Raw genomic sequence first — 17,510 nt, 5'->3', positions numbered from 1 at the left:
GGACACATTCGCGCACAAAACCGGCGCAGTCCGTTTGAATTGAATTTTACCAACCCAGCTCAGAAGATTGGACTTGTGATGTCTTCTTGACACTTCTGCTCTGATGTTTCTGGTGTGAAACATAAATTCACGAAACAAAACAAGCTTTTACATAAAAATAATGCATTTTTGCGCACCACCGCAACACCATTCCAATTCGCGGCAATTGCGCCGCACAACGGCACGCGAGATCGTTTGTGTATCAGCATATGCAGACGAATCCTTGTCATAATTACTCTTTTAAATTTTTTGATATTTTCATATCTTATGCCGATGCTCATCAGTATTTAGTGTACTTCATAAAAATTGGACATGATGAGAACATTTCGTTGCAATTACGAATCAAATTCAGGATATATAATCAGCATCGCTTATGCTGAATGTTTATTGTGCATTTTTGTTTTATCAGCAGCGCGTACCGCACCCGATCTTCGCACTTCCGAGCATGTTTGATATTGGTAGGGGCACAATCGTGATTTTTTAAGGGAACCCAGAGCTCATTGAAAAGGTATCCCGCCGATTTGCATCTGTCAGGGTGCCATCTAAAGTGAAAAAGGGTAAATGCGCCCTAATGCCCCCTGGCTATGCTTATGCTTTACTTGCCCCTTGGTTATTCTGCCGTCCAAAGCCAAAACGGCCTAAGAACCATTAGTTAACGAAGTACTTGAGTTTACAAGTACTAAAATGGCATCCTTTGTCTTTTGGACGGCAGACTTCCATGAAAGCCAAACAAAGGTGCTGCAATTGGGTCTTCTGATCATCATTTTTAATGCATCATTTTGTGAATTCACCAGAAAAAGTGCAATGGGGAATAGATTCATGGGAATCCGAGTCGAGCCGCTCAAGGCCGACGCTTTTAGAACCACCTTTTAACGACACTGAACAGCAGGTTTTCCAGGTGCTGGCAAAACCAACACGGAGCCTACGATGTGCGAATGCGGAAATGCTGAACAATCCGCATTTACCTCGATGAGTTATGGGGCTAGTCACCGGATTTAGGACCATGTCCGCCGTTCGCTAATCCAGCCGATCTAATTGCGGCTTCATGGACCACCTACTCTTTTCGCGAGGGCGTTTGGCAAAACAATGGCCTTCAAATTTCTCGCGGCAGGGTCGACTCCTGTCCTGGACAGCGCCAGCTCCCGTCAGTACATCCAGCGGCATAGCACTCACCGTCCACCACCGCAGCACTCCCAGTCAACGCATCGTGTATTGTCATCATATGAGGCTACAACCAAAAATACCGCCCGGCTTCGGTCGAGGTGACGTAAAACAACGCGCCATGCCGCGGGTGCGACGCTAGCTAACAGGCACTCGGCAGTGTAGCTGGGCTCCTCGGCTGCCCAGCACGGGGCCGCGAGCAGACGGACGGCAGCGCGCGCGCACGACCCGGACCAGTGACATCATCAGGCGGTGAAAAGTTGCGAGCTAACACCAGCAGCCTGGGCGAGTCGCCGGCGCCGCCCTCGGCCCACCACAGCTCGGCGAAAAGCTGTGATAGCGCGCCCGAGTGCAACGGCCCGAGTGCAACGGCGCGACAGCGGCCCGTTCGTCACGCCTCTGCGCACAAGCCGCGGGCCGTCCACGCGCACACCAGGTCCGAGCAGAGGCGACAGTCCGCGTGGGATGCGGACCAAGTCCGATCGGGATCCGCCGCTGCCCACGGCTCTGCAGAGCGCACATCTCGCGCAACAGGTGGCGGGCTCGCCGCCGGCCAGCCGCGTCGCCGTGCAGAGCACACGCTCGGTGGTTAGTGTAACGGTAACGCAACATAGAATCAGCGGTCGCTACGCTAGTCAACATTGCTTCCACACCGCCGCGCCAGTCTGGGGCACCCGAGTCTATGTTCTCCCAGTCAGTTTTGATAACGCGTTTGGATGAGAACGCTGTCGCCGGTAGAGAAAACCGCGTATGGAGTTGAAAGGATGGAGTTGAGCGCTGTCGCGGATAGAGGAGACCGGATATGGAGTTGAAAGGGATGGAGTTGACCGCTGTCACGGATAGAGAAGACTGGATATGGAGTTGAAAGCTGTCGCGGATAGAGGAAACTGTTTATAGAGTTGAAATGGATGGATATAGACAGCGAAAGACAAAAACACGACCGGGGCGAGAACCAGGCGGTGGGGGCTGTGGATAGGAGAAACAAACAAGCAGAAGAACACACAGGAAGAGCGACAGCCAGTCCCAGCACACAACGGAGTATCCGACACCCCCAGCGAACCATTGCAACGGAGCCCAGCATGCAAACCTTCGGAGAAATGCTCAACCCGCTTTCAACACAATGCGGTTTGTGGAAGTTTAAATCACAGACAGTTAACATCGTCCTCGCCGTGTGACCTCGTGTGACCTGGGCAAGAGGGACAGACCGGTCGCATGGCTGCGTCTCCCCGACCTTCCTGGCTGTTTGTACAAGCACGAGAGTTACCGTCATCCAACACATTTCGGATGCTACCAAACCGCATCAGAGGCAATGCGCGTCCGTTGAAAGGGCCGCCCCAGTTCAGGCGATTAATAACGTTGATAAGTTAATCTGGGCTGCTACTAGCACTTAGAGTCTACACAGATAAACGTCTCATATAACGCTAACCCACGCTGTGCAACGAACCACTTCCGATAAACTGTGAGAACAATCCACGGAGTACCGCTAAGGCCACCTCAAAAGGCCGGCCGCTCCGTACAACAGTGACCGCGGACATGCGGCGGGACGGCTCCAAACATGTTAACGAGGCGAGGACAACGCGCAGGTCATCTATCCATATTCAAGGGCAATTCACGGCCTCGCGAGTTTGCATACGAATGCACCAGGCCACGGCGCGCCACCGCGTGGAACCAACGAGTGTAGTTAGTTGTATCTCTTTCCGCCATACGCCCAGTGACAACATGACAGCGGCATCCGGCCGTCCAACCCACGTAGGCCTCCGAATCAGCTATTCCGGCCCACCCAAACACACCTCAGGAGCGGAGCTCCAGCCCACGTCCTACAACAGATGGGGCCACCTGTCGGGACCGGCGGCTCAGAACGTCTCGCCGGCGTCGCACTGGTCGGCCGTGTGGCCGAACATCTCGCAGGCCATGCAGAACTGGCGGCGCACGCCGCGCGCGCCGCCGTGCCGGCTCGGCGGCGGCTCCTCGGGCGTGCTCGCCTGCGTTGGGCACTCGTCCGTGTCGTGGCGGTCGAACTCCTCGCAGATGTCGCACCACAGCCGCGGCGGCGGCCGCGCGGGCGCCGCCGGCGACGCCGCCTCCTCCTCCTCGTCCTCGTCGCCCACCGCCAGCAGGCGCACCTGGCGCGTCAGCTCGTCGTTCCTGCCCTGCAGGTCGGCGATGACCGAGTTCAGGAAGTCGACGTGGCCGGCCGCATCGGCGGCGCCGTTGGTGAGCGGCACGGCCGGCGCCGGCCGCGCGCGCTGCTGCGCCTCCAGCAGCAGGCGCCGACTGGTCTCGGCTTCGCGCCGGGCGTCGTCTAGCTTCTGCTGCTGTCGCTCGAGCTCCTCCCGCTGCTCCAGACGGACCGCCGCCACGTCCCGGTCCCTGGAGTCGAGCTCCTCGTGCAGCTGCTCCAGTTTGGCTTCCTGCTCCCGCCGAAATGCTGCGTTTTCTCGTTCCGTTGAGTTCAGTTTCTGCTTGAGACGTTCCAGTTCCTGCTTTTGCTCCTGCCCGGCTGCAGCAGAGTCCTGTTTCTTGGAGGCCAACTCCTGTTCAAGTCGCTCCAGCTCCTTCTCCAACTTTTGCCTCGACGCAGCGCCGTCTGCCTCCTTGGAAGCCAATTCCTCCGTCAGCCGCTCCAGCTTCCGTTTCTGCTGCTGTTGAATCGCAGTAGCGTCTTGCGTTACGGACTCCAGCTCCAGCTTCAGCTTCTCCAGTTCCTCCTGCTGTTCCTGCCGAGCCGCGGCGCTGTCTCCTTCTTTGGACGACAGTTCCTTCTTGAGCCTCTCCAGTTCCTTACCCTGCTCCTGTCGGACCACAGCAGCATCCTCCTCTCTGGAGTCACGCTCCTGCTTCAGTAGCTCTACCTCTTGTCGAAGCCGTTGCAAGCTCCTCCTGCTGGCAGCTGGCCTCGGCGCGCCCGCTCGTCGCCGGCAGCTGCGGAGCTGCGCTGCAGCTGTCGCAGCTGGTCAGCGACTCGCTCCAGCCTCGGCGCGCCGCTCCTCCAGCCGGCGCTCAGTCTCGGCCAGCTTTGCGTCGACCTCGGCGCGGCCCGTCCGTCAGCGCGGCGACGGCGGCGCTCTTCTCGTCGAGCTCAGCTCTCAGCCGCTCCAGCTCCGCCCGACGGCCGTCCGCCTCTCGCTGCGCGTCCCCGCTGGCCGTCACCTGCTGTGCCAGCCGCTCCTTGTCGGCCCGCAGCGCCGCCCAGCTCTGCCTCCAGCTCCGCCAGCTGCCGCTCGCGGTCTGACAGCGTCAGCTGTCTGTCGGCCCGCCTCCTGCCGCAGCGTCGCCTCCGCCTTCCGACTTCGCTCGCACGCCTCGGCGGACGCGGCCAACCGAGTCGTCGCCTCGGCCAGCTTTCTCTCCCACTGCTCGGCGTCCCTCGAGCCGGCCGCGGCGCTCTCCTCCACGCGCTGCAGCAGCGCCTTGTTCTCCGCCGCCAGCGAGTCTGCCTCCGCCGCCTTGCCGTCGGCGAAGTCCTTCAGTGCCGTGACGCGCTCCTTGAGCAGCTCGCCGTCACGGCGCCACGTGTCCAGCTGCGTCTGCAGCTGATCGGCGCGTCTCTCGGCCGCCTGCTGCCGACCGGTCGCCTCGCGCAGCTGACGCTCCAGCTCGTCGCCACGCTGGCGCAGCTCGGCTAACTCGGCGCCGTCAGTGGCGGCGGCCGGCGCCGGCCGCTCGCGACGCTTTCTCCTCGGCCAGCTGCGCCTCCAGCTCGGCGCGCAGCAGCGACTGCTCCTCGGCGTTGAACTGCAGGTCCTCGGCGCGGCGCTGCTCGTCCTCCAGGCGGCGCAGCAGCGCCGTGCGCTCAGCCTCGACGTCGGCCTGGTCGCGCGCGGCGCGCTCCGCCGCCCGGACGCAGCTCGTCGGCGGCCGCCGCCAGCGCACGCTGCTCGTCGGCGCGCTTCTTCAGCTGCGCCCGCAGGCTGGCCAGCTCGTCGTCCGCCTCGTGCCGCACGCGCGACGCCTCTCCCTCCAGCAGCATGATGCGCTGCATGTTCTCGTTGATGTCGGCGGCGGCGCGCGCCGCCTCCAGGCGCACCTCGTCGCGCTCCTTGGCCAGCGTGCGCACCTCGTCGGCGCGCTCGCGCTCCGAGCGGCGCGCGGCCTCCAGCGCCGCCTTCGCCGCGTCGCGCTCGCCGTCCGCCTTGGCCAGAGCCTGCTGCAGCGCGGCGGCATCGGTCGTCAGGCGGCGCGCCTCCTCGCTGCGCGAATCGCCGGCGGCGCTCTGCTGCTCCAGCTGGCGCCGCTGCTCTGCCAGCTCGTTGCGCAGCAGCGCCGCCTCCTCGTGCAGCCCCTGCTCGGTGCGGCTGCTGAGCGCCAGCTCTGCGGCGCGCTCGTCCAGCAGCCGCTGCTGCTCGGCCAGCTCGGCGCGCAGCCGCTCCGCCTCGGCGCGGCCGGCGGCCAACTCGTCGCGCGCCGCCGCCAGCTGCGCCTGGTGCTCGGCCTGCAGGCGCGCCGGGTCGCCGCCGGCCGCCTGCAGGCGCAGCAGGTCCGCCTGACCGCGCGCCGCCTGCAGCTGCTCCGCCTGACGCGCGGCGTCCGCCTGCGCGGCGGCCAGGCGTGCCTCGAGCTCGGCGCGCACGATGGCCGCCTCCTCAGCGGAGAACTGCAGCTCCTCCGCGCGGTGGCGCTCGTCCTCAGCCGTGTTCTGCAGCTGCGCGTGCGCCTGCTCCAGCTCGGCCAGCCGCTCCTTGAGGCGCGCCGCTTCCGCCGCCGCCTCCTCGCGCTCCCGCTTCGCCGCCAGCACCTTCACCTCACCGTCGTCCACCAGGCTGGCGGCGCGCACCACCTCCGAGCGTTCCATGTCGCGCTCGCGCAGAAGCTGCTCGATGTGCTCCTCCTTCTCCTTGAGCACCTGCTGCAGTGCGTGCGTGGAGGCGGCGGCGGCGCCGGCGGCGCGCGCGCGTGGCGTGGCCGCAGCGGCGCGCGCCGCCGACACGCGCGACGCCTGGCTCGCCACCGACTGCAGCGACTCTCGCGACGTGGAACGGCGCAGCGCGTGCACGCCCATCTTCTGCGAGCTGCGCCGCGCCGGCCGGGAGATCTTGTGGGCAGGCGCGAACAGGCCGTAGTTGGGCCGGCACGAGAAGTAGCGCTTGCCGGCCACGGTGCCGTCGTTCTTGCCCGAGGGCGTCTCCAGCTCCACGCCCGCCCACTGCCCCTCGGCGAATTCGGTCTTGCCCAGGTAGCGTAGTAGGCCCGTCTTGGAGCCAGAGCTGCTGGAGACAATCACCTTATCACCCAGCTCCAGGTCCTCACCAGGTGAGGAGATCATTGATGAATCCATGGGGCTTGTGACCATTGATGCATTGGTGGCTCGTGTTCCCATGGCAATTGAGGACCTTCTGGAGCTAGGGACAGAGCGTCCATCTGCCACGGCATCTGCTTCAGCTCCAGTGCTGCCCAGGGGTGTCCTGCTCAGCTTGGTCAGTCTGGAGAAAATACCCCTGTTCTGCTCACACATGAAGTAACGGACACCTGCCACTGAGCCATTGTTCTTGCCATCAGGGGTGTCCAGAACAACACCAGCCCACTCACCTGGGGCAAACTGGGTCTCCCCAATATACATAATCTGACCAGGTTTTGTTCCGCTTACCCAGACTCTGTCCCCAACTCTGAAGCTGGATGTATCTGCTGTCAATACAGTGGCATCTGATGGTTTTCTTGGGGCATCTGATGGCCTTCTTGAGACATCTGATGGCCTCCTTGGGGTGTCAGATGGCTTCTTTGGGGCCTCTGCTCCAGGGTGACCACAGCTGAAATGTTGTGGATCCCCATTTTGTCTTGCCAACCCAGCTGTGGGTCTGGCTAGCCTGCTTGGGGGCTTTACTCCAGACATCTTTCTTGCAGAATCCATAATAGCTGGTTGATCAATCTCCACAGCAGCAGCAATGCCCAAAAGAGCTGGGCGTTGTCCTCAGTTCTTGTTACACACAATGCATTCAGTCCCAGCAACAATCAACACCCTTCCAAGGAAGCTTGAGTGAAAGTACTTACTTCAGCAAGACACAGGTTAATCAGGTCTTCAGATGCCTACAGCTGCAGTCAATTGTGCACCTAGGAAGATCCCCTAAGCCACTACATGCCTTTCTTCCTAGACAAGACGCATTTCCAAGTCACTATTGAAAATCACACCAACAGGTGACACCACATCGCGTGGACACGCCACTCCCTCTCCAAGACATGCACAGCTGTAAAATGTGTCACGCCACGCAGACGCCAAGGCCGTGGATATGTCTCTATGAATCATCCCAACCACCGAGGAATCCACGCTATGCAGGCAGTATCCCATACAAGGCTACGACCGCGGACGCTCGCCCTACAACCATCAAAACAACGCAAGTGACAATCGAAAGTGAGCCAATTGGGCGGTGTCCAGATCACGGAGATGCTGATCGCCTCAAGGTTTTCCTGCTTTCGACCAATCACATACTCGTTGGGAATATTTGGCCCAATTGAACAACTAGAATAATGCAGTTTCTTGCATGAGAGCAGGTGTGAACAAGATGCAAAAGTTCCACATATAGCAAGAGCCTTGAAAACAGGACAAACCTTGCGCCATAGCGACGCTTCAGTGCTTTTGAGTTCCGGAATATGTGCATTCGGGGGTTGTCTGGGAGCGTGGGGCTATTTTCGATGGAGTGTTTAACTGTTCACAATGGCTGCTGACCTTCACATATTTTTCAGCTACCTGTCTTGCGTAAGTAGTCTAATCTGCTTAGCCACCATTCATATCGAAATATGGTCTTGGTTTTGACCGGTTTGACAGTAATGTGCCCTTCCTGAAAGTCTTGAAGCCCCGGATTTTGCAAACAGTTTCGAGGCTCTTTATCTACTTTGCTTGGTTTTGAAGATCGTCAATGCCATGAAAAGATAATATTCTGAGGGAGAATGACCTTGGCATTACATATTGGCTAAATTTCCCAGGCTGGCATGCCATTATGAAATGACATTGGGTGTCTGAGATATCAGCATTGTCCCCCCATGGCTGAGGGAGGGCTTACATGACCAGCTTGCACATAATATGATTTGCATGGAAAACTTCAGCTTATGTATGAGATGATGTGATATCAGTCATTCATTAACATATTTCTTTTACTTCAAAATCAATAGTTGGTCATTACTAGGCTGTAAATGGAGCCAACCAACCAAAGCTTACCAAATTGGAGCTGATGGTCTGTTTAAGCATGAAAAGGGTGACTTCACTTTACCTTACCTTATGGGTGGTGGAAATCATGAGGTAGGTAGCACATGGGTCACACTCCCTTCAAGCTCTGATTTGTGTGCTCTTTCCACTGGCTGTGTCATGTCTGATGGTCTGTGAATCAGGGGTGTAGCTTTATGGAAGAGGTGCGGGTGCTGAGCAGGGCAAGATGGCTTAACTGATGGCCAAAATATGCCAAAAAACATTTTCTACCCAGATTTGGCTCACTTTCTAAAGAGATTGAAACCTTGCTTCTAAAGCTGGAGTTGAGCATGAATGATAAATTGGTGGTACACTGCTTTTTGTCCTAGTTTTTTTATTTTATTTTAGAGGCTGATATCTGCTTTCTGTGCTGTTTCAGTACCCTGACTTGATAAGAGCCACATCAGATGATGCCAGTCCAACACCTGGGTACCTTCTACACAAAATATCAGGTGAGCTGAATTGCACTTTATTGTTAGATTACACAACTAGTTTCAATATACTAGAACACAATCCAATCATTTTTGCAACATGTGCTCATTTTATTGATGATGCAACTATTGATTGCACACCACAATGTTGTTCTGGTTTTGTGACAAGAAATACTTAGTTGTGAAGAGGTATCCATGTTAACTTGTTCAATACACATTGTTGCTCAAGCTATAAATGTTTGTGCTCAAAGAGGTTATAGGTTTGGTAAATGATTTGTTATTTTCTTTTGAAATCATTATATTTTTAGGGTGTGCCATATCCTTTTTGGTGATGGTTGTAATACATGATTCTGACCTGGCTGTTTCATCAACATTTTGAAGTATTGTGCTAAGCCAACCACCAGCAATGACCACATTCAAACAGTGCCACTGACTGGGCAGCCATGACCTCTGTTGTTCCAGTGGTGACCCCATTGTGTTACAGAGGTGACCCTCACCTCGCCTGCCCAGACGCCAAAGTTGGTAGACTTCATGGTGGTCCGTCTGCAGAACACGTCCTCACCGACTGCCAAACTGAAGGTGTGTAACTGGGATAAGTCTTTGCCTGGAATCTCTGAGGTGCCATGTCTTGTGCTGTACTGTGTTGAGCCACAAACCCTTTACTGGATGTATCAGTGTTGCGCTTCCGACCCGCAGTCAGACGCCGGACCACTGTTTGACAGAGCCTCTGCTAGATGTTATACTGCCACACTGCAGACCCTCCATCTGATCCCACACTGCCACACTGCAGACCCTCCATCTGATCCCACACCACCACACTGCAGACCCTCCATCTGATCCCACACTGCCACACTGTGGACCCTCCATCTGATCCCACACTGCCACACTGCAGACAGTCTGACTGATCCCACACTGCCACACTGCAGACCCTCCATCTGATCCCACACCACCACACTGCAGACCCTCCATGTGATCCCACACTGCCGCGCTGCAGATCCTCCATCTGATTCCACACCGCCACCTCGCAGACCCTCCGTCTGATGCTGTACTGCGCGCGCTACGGCGGCCCCGAGTTCCGCCGGCTGCTGCGGTCACGTGACGGTGACGTCACGGCGGCCAGCGCGGCGTGCGGCCCGGCCGACCCGGTGCTGGGTGCGACGCCGCAGCTGTGGGTCCGCTCCACCTCTCAGGTAAGCTTGGCTCGGCCCGAGGCCGACCACGCTGTCCGAACCGAGCGTCGCGCGTGCGGAACGAATGGCAAGTGCGTCATCACAAGCTGCTGGTTGGCGTTGCGTGAGCGGTCAGGAGTTGCTGGTCAGTGGTGTACGGCGCGGTTCGTCGTGCCAGCTGCTGGCCGGTGACGCTTCAAACGTATCGTCAGGAACGAGCCGTCATAGCACGGCTGTCAGCAGGAGCCGCCGCTCGGTGAAGCGCCGTGTCCGTCGACGGGAGTGGGCGGTGCTTGACGCGCGCGCTGCGTCGTCAGGAGCTGCTGGCGCTGCTCTTCTCGTCGGCTGACGAGGCGGCGGGTCCGCGCGTGCCGGCGCCCGGCCTCGGGCCGGCCACGCCCACGTCCGGCCAGTACCAGGGCTTCGGCGTCTCCACGGCGCGCCGCTCTGGTGAGGCTGCCGCGCCAGGTGGCAGCTTCGCTGTGATAACATGGTTTTCTTACAACCGGGTACGCGCAGACACCCCTGGTTTACTCCGTCTGTTGAAACACTGCGACAGTGTCGATCTTTGATGTTGTTTAGTGGGGTCCCTGGGGACGTGGTCCGCTGAGGTATTGCCCCATGTTGTTTTCTGACACCGGTGTGTGTCTTTCACTAGGTGGCGTCCGGCTCTCAGCCCGCGTGCGGCAGCTGATGGAGGACGCCCTGTCGCCCCCGGCCGCGCCGCCGGCCGACCCGCTCGCCACCAGCAGCGGCCAGTACGAGCCGCCCTCGCCGCCCGCCGTCGGCCCGGCGTCCGAACCGGCCGGCCTGCCGCGGCCGCCGCCGGCCGCGCGTCTCCCGGCCGCGCGCCTTCCGGACCCGCGCCTCCCCGCCCCGCACCCCGCACGAGGTACGCATCCGGGGCGGGCACGGCCTTCGGTGCGGTGTGAAGCGGCGGTCGCGCGTTAACGTGTGGCGCACGACACACTGACAGATTTTGCTGGGATGTGATTTCCGTGAGTGATGCCAGCGCTGTGTGACCTAACGGTATTGCTCAGTCATTTGGTGTGTAATAGCCGGGCCCGATTTCTCTTGATGGATAGCGCGTCCTCCGCGAGGTGCGGTATCGCCGCTGTGCATCACTGTGAACGGCCTATAGCTCTAGCAGGGCTCCACCCTGTTAGCTGTGCTGTGGGAACATTTCGTCAAGCATTGCCCCATCACGCACTGTTGTGACGCCACATTGTGTCCCTGCTCCCGCTGTCGCCACCGGTCGGATGTTGACCTGTCACCGACCTGGCAGCCGCTGGGCTGACACAGACCTGACACCAGCCGCTGGGCTGACACCGACCTGACACCAGACGCTGGGATGACACAGACCTGACACCAGGCGCAGGGCTGGCACTGATTTGTCACGACCCTGACACACACAGACCTGGAAGTGACTTCTCACCATCCTGAAGCACACCTGACACACGGCAATGCCAATGTCCCGACGTCTGATGCTGACCTGTGAACCATCGCGTCGCCGTCCGCACATCCCCATGTGACCGGTCACCGACTCGTCACCACCCTGATATTCGCCTGACACCGTCACGATACTCACCTGACACCTGATTCATGATACAGCTGTGACGCTTACCCGACACCGCCCTGACACTCACCTGACATTCGCCTGACACCACATTGACCCTCACCTGACACCGCCCAATACTCGCCTGACACTCACCTGACACAGTCCTGACACTCACCTGACACTCACCTGACACCTCCGTGACACTCACCCGACATGGGCCGGGCCAGGTCACGTGCCGGGCCGCGCCGGCGGCGGCTGGGAGGACTCTGACGACGAGCAGCCGGCCTCCGATGACGTCAGCGTCGGCTCGGACGTGGCGGCCGGCATGGAGGCGGCCGACGAGGCGCCGGCCAGGTCAGTCAGCGGGGGGGGGGGGGGGGGGGACTGGGCCATCGTTAGGTGGCTTGGGGTGCGCTCCGGGGTCTGGTGTTAACACCGGTGATGGCAATGTCATCACCGTGGCCTCAGAATGGGCTCAGCTGGGCTGCGGTGCCTTGGTGGCACGGATACAATGTCTGTAATTCCTGTAATACTTGTAATACATTTGATACCTGAATGATCTGTGATGCCTGTAATGCCTGTAATATGATACGTGTAATACCTGCATGCGTAATGCCTGTTATAATGCCTTTCATCTTGGCATGTGGTATTAGTTGCGTGCAGTATGGAGGTCAGCAGCAAGACATGTCCTGTTTCGAATCCTCCGGTGGTAACTATTCGAACGTCCAAACAACGCGGTTCTGTGACCGGTAGCCATTCGCGTTCGAAGCCCATTGGCTGTGACTTCTCTGCGGCTGCGAATGGGACTGCCGTGCCACTTTGGCGGCTGAGTAGCTGCTACTAGTAGGCTTGGAACAGGCTCATATTTGTAGGAATGTGTGGGTCGAAGCTTACGGGGCAACCAAGGTTAGCTAGCCACGCTTCGGTGTTCTGGCATTCCTGGAACACGTTTTGAGAAGTTTCGTTGAGCTTCGATGCCGGGCAAGTCGCTGCGTCTTGCACTGTTCGGTGCCACGGCGTCAGCTGGTGTTCACCTCTGCTGTGCGTCTCGGCGTTCCGCTGGTGGCATGTATCTCAGTGCATTGTCGCCATGCTGCCGGGCGCGCCGTCGGCGTGGATGCGTCGCGTTCGCCGCCGGCGCGCCGCTCTCACGGCTGCGTTTGCGGCAGGCCGGCCGCCTCGCGCGAGGCGCAGGATGTCTGGGAGTTCTGCCGGCCGGAGCACGGCCCCGTCCGCACCCTGGGCGCCGCCATCGCGCTGGCGAACAGGTGAGCCGACGGCCGCGCGCGCGCCGCTACCGCGCCGCCTCGTGCCGCCGCCGGCCGGACTGCCCGGGCCGCGGCTCTGGTGCTGCGCCGGCCACTGATGTGTGCAAGGGGTGTAGTGTCCTATTCAGTTTGGAGTTTCAGCCCCCGTCCCCCCCCCCTCCCCCCACAACTTGAGCTTCAGCCCCCCCCCCCAACTTTGGGAAGAAAATGGGCACAATCCGGGGAGTAACTTGTTTTTTGGCATGTTTTGGTCAAGTTGGGACACTTCACCGCTCAGCCCCTTCCCCCAACCCATTTTTTTTTTGCGAAACTACTCCCCTATGTGTGTGTTAGGTCCGCGTGCGTCGGACTGTGCAGACTTCGGCAGCTTGGTGTTTGTGTGCGTGCGGTCGTACGTGCGTGCGTGCGTATATGCATACATGCGCGTCCTTTCTGGGTTAAACATGCGGGTTTAGATCTTTAACGTGGACGTCGTCTCTGGCGTAGTGCGAACAAAGCCATGCTGCTCGGAATGACCTTTCGGAGTGCAGTGGCTGTGACCTAGGCCCCTACGCTTGGGGTCCGGTTGTGGACCCCAGTTTTGTCATGGCATTCTGGAATCCTGGAATCGCTCCTGAAATCGCTGGCGCACCAGAAAAAGGAAAACTTCCACATGCCTTACTGCTTCTGTACCACTGATGCCAGCACTCGTGTACACATGCTCGACTTGCCGTTCCGTACCCTGGCAGGCTGGCGGTCTGCTGCTCGTGTGACGTCATCGCAGCGCTGACGCAGCAGCTGGCGCGCCCCAGTGACGTCACGCGACTGCGGGCGCTCGTGCTGCTCGACTGCCTGCTCCAGGCGTGGCCGGTGACCGGCGACGGTGGCGCCGCCCTGGCAGCGGCCGTGGCGCCGCTGGCGGCCGCCGCCAGCGACCCGGTTCGAGTCAAGGCCGACAAACTGGGCAAGATCCTGCAGCGGCTGAGGGTGTGACGTCACGACCGACTGGGGATGTGATTGGCTGTGTGGGCCCGCCCGAGCAGCCGGGCCCGACATTGTTGTATTCGGCCACTTGGATGCCAATATTTTGTCACGCTATTACGACCCGGGTGGGCAGATGGGTCAGGCATGTAAGATGTCTGGGTTCAGGGTCAAAGAGAAACGGTTGAGCGCCATCGAACGGCGTGCGGGGGCCGCCGGAGAGCCAGGATTCTGGTGGAACGAATTCATATTCACATCCTGCACGCCTGACTGGGTGAATTTTGGAACGCTGGGATCCGATCCCACCTGAAACGAGGCGCCGCGGTCCAGACGCAGACTGCCAGGCTGGCGCGCGCTCGTTGACTGGACGTGCTCGCCGGCCATAGCAGCGTCCGCGCAGCTGTGAGGCAGCGGCACGACCGCCGGGCGTCGGAGCTGGTTCGCGGGGACGGGTCCGCTTGGGGGTCGGACTTACGGGAGATTGTGACAGGCGGCGCAGTGACCGCGTCGCCGTGCCTCATCGCGCGTGACTGAAGCAATGCGCGCGTTCCGTGATATTGGAGGAAGCTTGGCGCCGAGCGCGTGGCGTGCTGTCCGGCCGGTAACGAGCAATCCGAAACGGGTTATTTCGTGGCGTGGGTGTGTGAGGCAGCTCCATTCCGTTCCACGGCGTCTGCGCCTGGTCATGCCCGACGGTAGTATCGATTCGCTTTGGGTCCGACTCGGCTCGCCTCGGACTAGCGTGTCATTTGATCAGGCGTTTGCATCGACCGGCGGTGGAGCGGCGTGGCCCGCCTCAGACATGTGATAGAGATTCCTGCGCCAAGCGAGTCAGCTCCAGGCCTGGTCATGTGACTCCACGCTCGCCGCTCCGTTAGCCTTATGATGTGATGACGGAATGCGTGGAATGAAGTTGTATGGCGAAATATGTGAAATGTACGAACTGCTGGGCTTTTACCAATGCGAACGATTTCCAGTGTGGTGCAGCTGAGGAGCGCATTCCACGATGATTGAAATACGATTACACGTGCAGGTGCGGCTGTTCATGACGTCACGTCGCCACGACTTCATGGCTAATAGTTCTGAAGTTTTTGGCTTTTACTGCATCACCTGTTGCTCTTCATGGCCGGGCGTCTCAGAGCTGGACACGACATCGTCCGAGCAAGGCCATGTAGTACTGCCAGCGATATTTGGCACCATCTGCCATGTCATCACTGCTCATCATCATCATCATCACTCACTGCTCCGTCCCTTCAAGATGACACGCCTCCCTTCGCGGGTTCTTCGTTGCGCTATATTTGGCCACAGTTTAAGCAATGCGCCGGCGTTGGCGGCGACCCACTCCGGCCGCCCCGCTCCAGCCGGCGCGAAGCGACGCGCCTCGAGCGCCGATCGAGGTCAGACGTGACGTCACGGCGCCGACCGACTGCCGGGGGCGACGCGCGCGACCCGTCGCAGGGGCGCGACGCTGCGCCGGCGGGCCCAGCGGGGCCGCTACCACGCCGCTGAGTGCTGTCCGGGCACTGCCGGCCCTGGCAGCGCGCGTGGACGTTACGCGCAATACATCGGCACCGGGGTTTAGGGGCGTCGCCTGCTAGGGTTACCGACGCCCATGCCTAGCATACAAAATGAGGTTACGGGTTAAAGATCATACAAACGTGTCACGAATATCACTACTGGGCCACGACGGCCGGCTAATGCCAGCAGCCCCGAGACTGCATCCAACGATGAACACCCGCCTCAACGCGCATGGCACGGCGCTGAGGAGCGTGTTCAGCGTGTCCACCGATCTGTCACGCGTCCCCGGTAAGCGCCCGACCGGGCACCGCGGCTCACACGGCGGCAGAACACAGGCGAGAGTATCACACCGACGTCGCGTCGGCAACGGGTCAAACGCCGCCAGCGCTAGTCGACTCGGTGATCTGGCCCTCCCGACGCCGACACTGACGTTCCACGTCCACGTCCGGTCACGTCCACGTCCCACGTCCGGTCACGTCTACGCCCCACGTCCGGTCACGTCCATGCCCCGCGTCCGGTCACGTCCCACGTCCGGTCACGTCCACGTCCCACGTCCGGTCACTGCCGCGGCGGCAGCCCCGTCCTGCGTCACAGAACCCGGTGGCGGCAGCGCGGCAGGCAACAGCAAAGCCCAGCTGCGCCGACACGCGTTCGCGACGCGCCAGCTGACTGCGCAGCGTGTCGGCCCGCGGGCGACAGCTGAGCGGGCCTCGGTGTGGACGAGTATGGCACTGGCAAGAAGCGCTCGCGTAGGCGCCGTCACAGCGACAGATCTAGCATGTTATCACGATACGGCCGGGCGACCACAGCGTCGCCGAGTCGCTGAGTTTCAGATTCCCAGTACTGGGGCGGCGACGTGGCGACCTCCGCCCCCCCCCCCCTCCGCACTCTGCACCGCTGCAGAACAAGCGACGGCGCCTTCCAAGCACCCGGCACCACCCTCAGATCGGCCTGAGCTCGGTCAGCGGCGGCCCGGCGGTTCCACGACCCGGGGACGGAGCGTTACTCCAGCATCAGCTTCCAGCCGAGCTCGTTGAAGGAGGCGGCCAGCCAGAGATCCGCCGACTGGGTGCGCCAGTCGTACACCACCTGCCGCACGAGGAGGACCGTCTGAGGAACATCACCTGGACCGGGGGTTGGCGCACACGGCGCCGGTACGGCATGGGGAGCTGAAGACAGCTAGAGCTGCGGCACGGTCTACACAATGTGCCCATAGTGGGAGGTAGCATAACTTAACCTGCGGCACAGAAATTTGACAGTAACAGCAGAACCAAACAGCGGCCTCCCTTCACCTGACCTGCGGCACACAGACGACCTGAAGGTCATGACGTGACATGCGACACAAAAATCTACCCGCACATGGGGGGGGGGGGGGGGCGGGCCTGATGGCCCCATGCTATGACTTGCAGCAACGGTACGCCCAACGACAGTGTACCGAGCTGTAGCCTCCCAGACCAATGGTTGCACCTGTAGCTTTAGCAGTGACGTCACCAACGTAATCGTTTCACGGGTCCGCTACGGAGCACAAGTCGCAGTGACCCGAGCAATGACGAATACAAGCCGGCATCAGTTCTGCCAGGTGTGTTCACTTGTCTTACAAGTGGTATCACTACGAAGTCAGCATCAGCTCGACCTGGACTTGCCCATTCTTAATCGCTTAACATCATATTTCGCTAACAAATCGGCACGACGCAAGCCATTGCAAAAACAGACATATGTTGCCCTGGAATAATTTCAAGGCACTTTTGTAATAAAGCGTGCAGAGCCAAGATACGCGCGTTCCACGTGACTGGTAGCTGAAGTTTCATGCATTTGAATTTACGGCAGGCAAACGAGGAGCAGTTTAGGAGCAAATCATCAGTCCAGACCAAGCCAGAAGCCTTCGAATGCCATTCATATTAAAGTGATAACCGCTGGGTAGGGAAGATTCACGCAGGGACCAGCCGGTAAAAGGCTGCCAGGCTCTTGCCACACCTTAAAAACCGACCAGCCATCGCAGTCAGTCGAAAAAGGCACACCTGCAGCCAAGTTCGTGACTAAATTGCGCAGCTCTCAGACCTGACGGCGAAAATCAAAATCGACCGTCGCCTTTCCGCTCGTCTGAGCCAGCTACACGCCTTAAGCGTCCCTGCACCCGGTCGCATTCGAGCGAGGCCATGTCCAAACAAGCAGATGGCTGTAACACCAGCCCGCCACGAAAAGCGGCCTCACCCTTCACATAACTCTTTGACT

The 17,510-nt window shown here is 59.7% G+C and overlaps 2 protein-coding genes across 2 annotated transcripts; one reads left to right on the top strand and one right to left on the bottom strand.

Annotated features, from left to right (window-relative positions):
- Positions 1-2,537: 2,537 nt before the first annotated feature.
- LOC119114187 (CAP-Gly domain-containing linker protein 1) lies at positions 2,538-7,517 on the bottom strand. Its single transcript, XM_037238391.1, has 6 exons — positions 6,119-7,517; positions 5,914-6,046; positions 5,384-5,511; positions 5,057-5,275; positions 4,652-4,760; positions 2,538-4,090 (listed from the first exon to the last, which is right to left on the bottom strand). The coding sequence occupies exons 1-6, from the start codon at positions 7,043-7,045 to the stop codon at positions 3,054-3,056; spliced, it is 2,553 nt and encodes an 850-aa protein (XP_037094286.1). The 5' UTR covers positions 7,046-7,517; the 3' UTR covers positions 2,538-3,053.
- Positions 7,518-7,801: 284 nt separating this feature from the next.
- LOC119114186 (AP-4 complex accessory subunit Tepsin-like) lies at positions 7,802-10,668 on the top strand. Its single transcript, XM_037238390.1, has 6 exons — positions 7,802-7,888; positions 8,754-8,826; positions 9,290-9,384; positions 9,834-9,995; positions 10,292-10,330; positions 10,633-10,668. The coding sequence occupies exons 1-6, from the start codon at positions 7,847-7,849 to the stop codon at positions 10,666-10,668; spliced, it is 447 nt and encodes a 148-aa protein (XP_037094285.1). The 5' UTR covers positions 7,802-7,846.
- Positions 10,669-17,510: the final 6,842 nt, after the last annotated feature.

The sequence above is a fragment of the Pollicipes pollicipes genome, unplaced genomic scaffold (genome assembly GCF_011947565.3).
Source record: "Pollicipes pollicipes isolate AB1234 unplaced genomic scaffold, Ppol_2.1 Scaffold_7262;HRSCAF=8765_pilon_pilon_pilon, whole genome shotgun sequence".
Classification (NCBI taxonomy): Eukaryota; Metazoa; Arthropoda; class Thecostraca; order Pollicipedomorpha; family Pollicipedidae; genus Pollicipes; species Pollicipes pollicipes.
The sequence above is the reverse complement of the archived record's forward strand: the minus strand, read 5'-3'. Positions and strand labels throughout refer to the sequence as shown.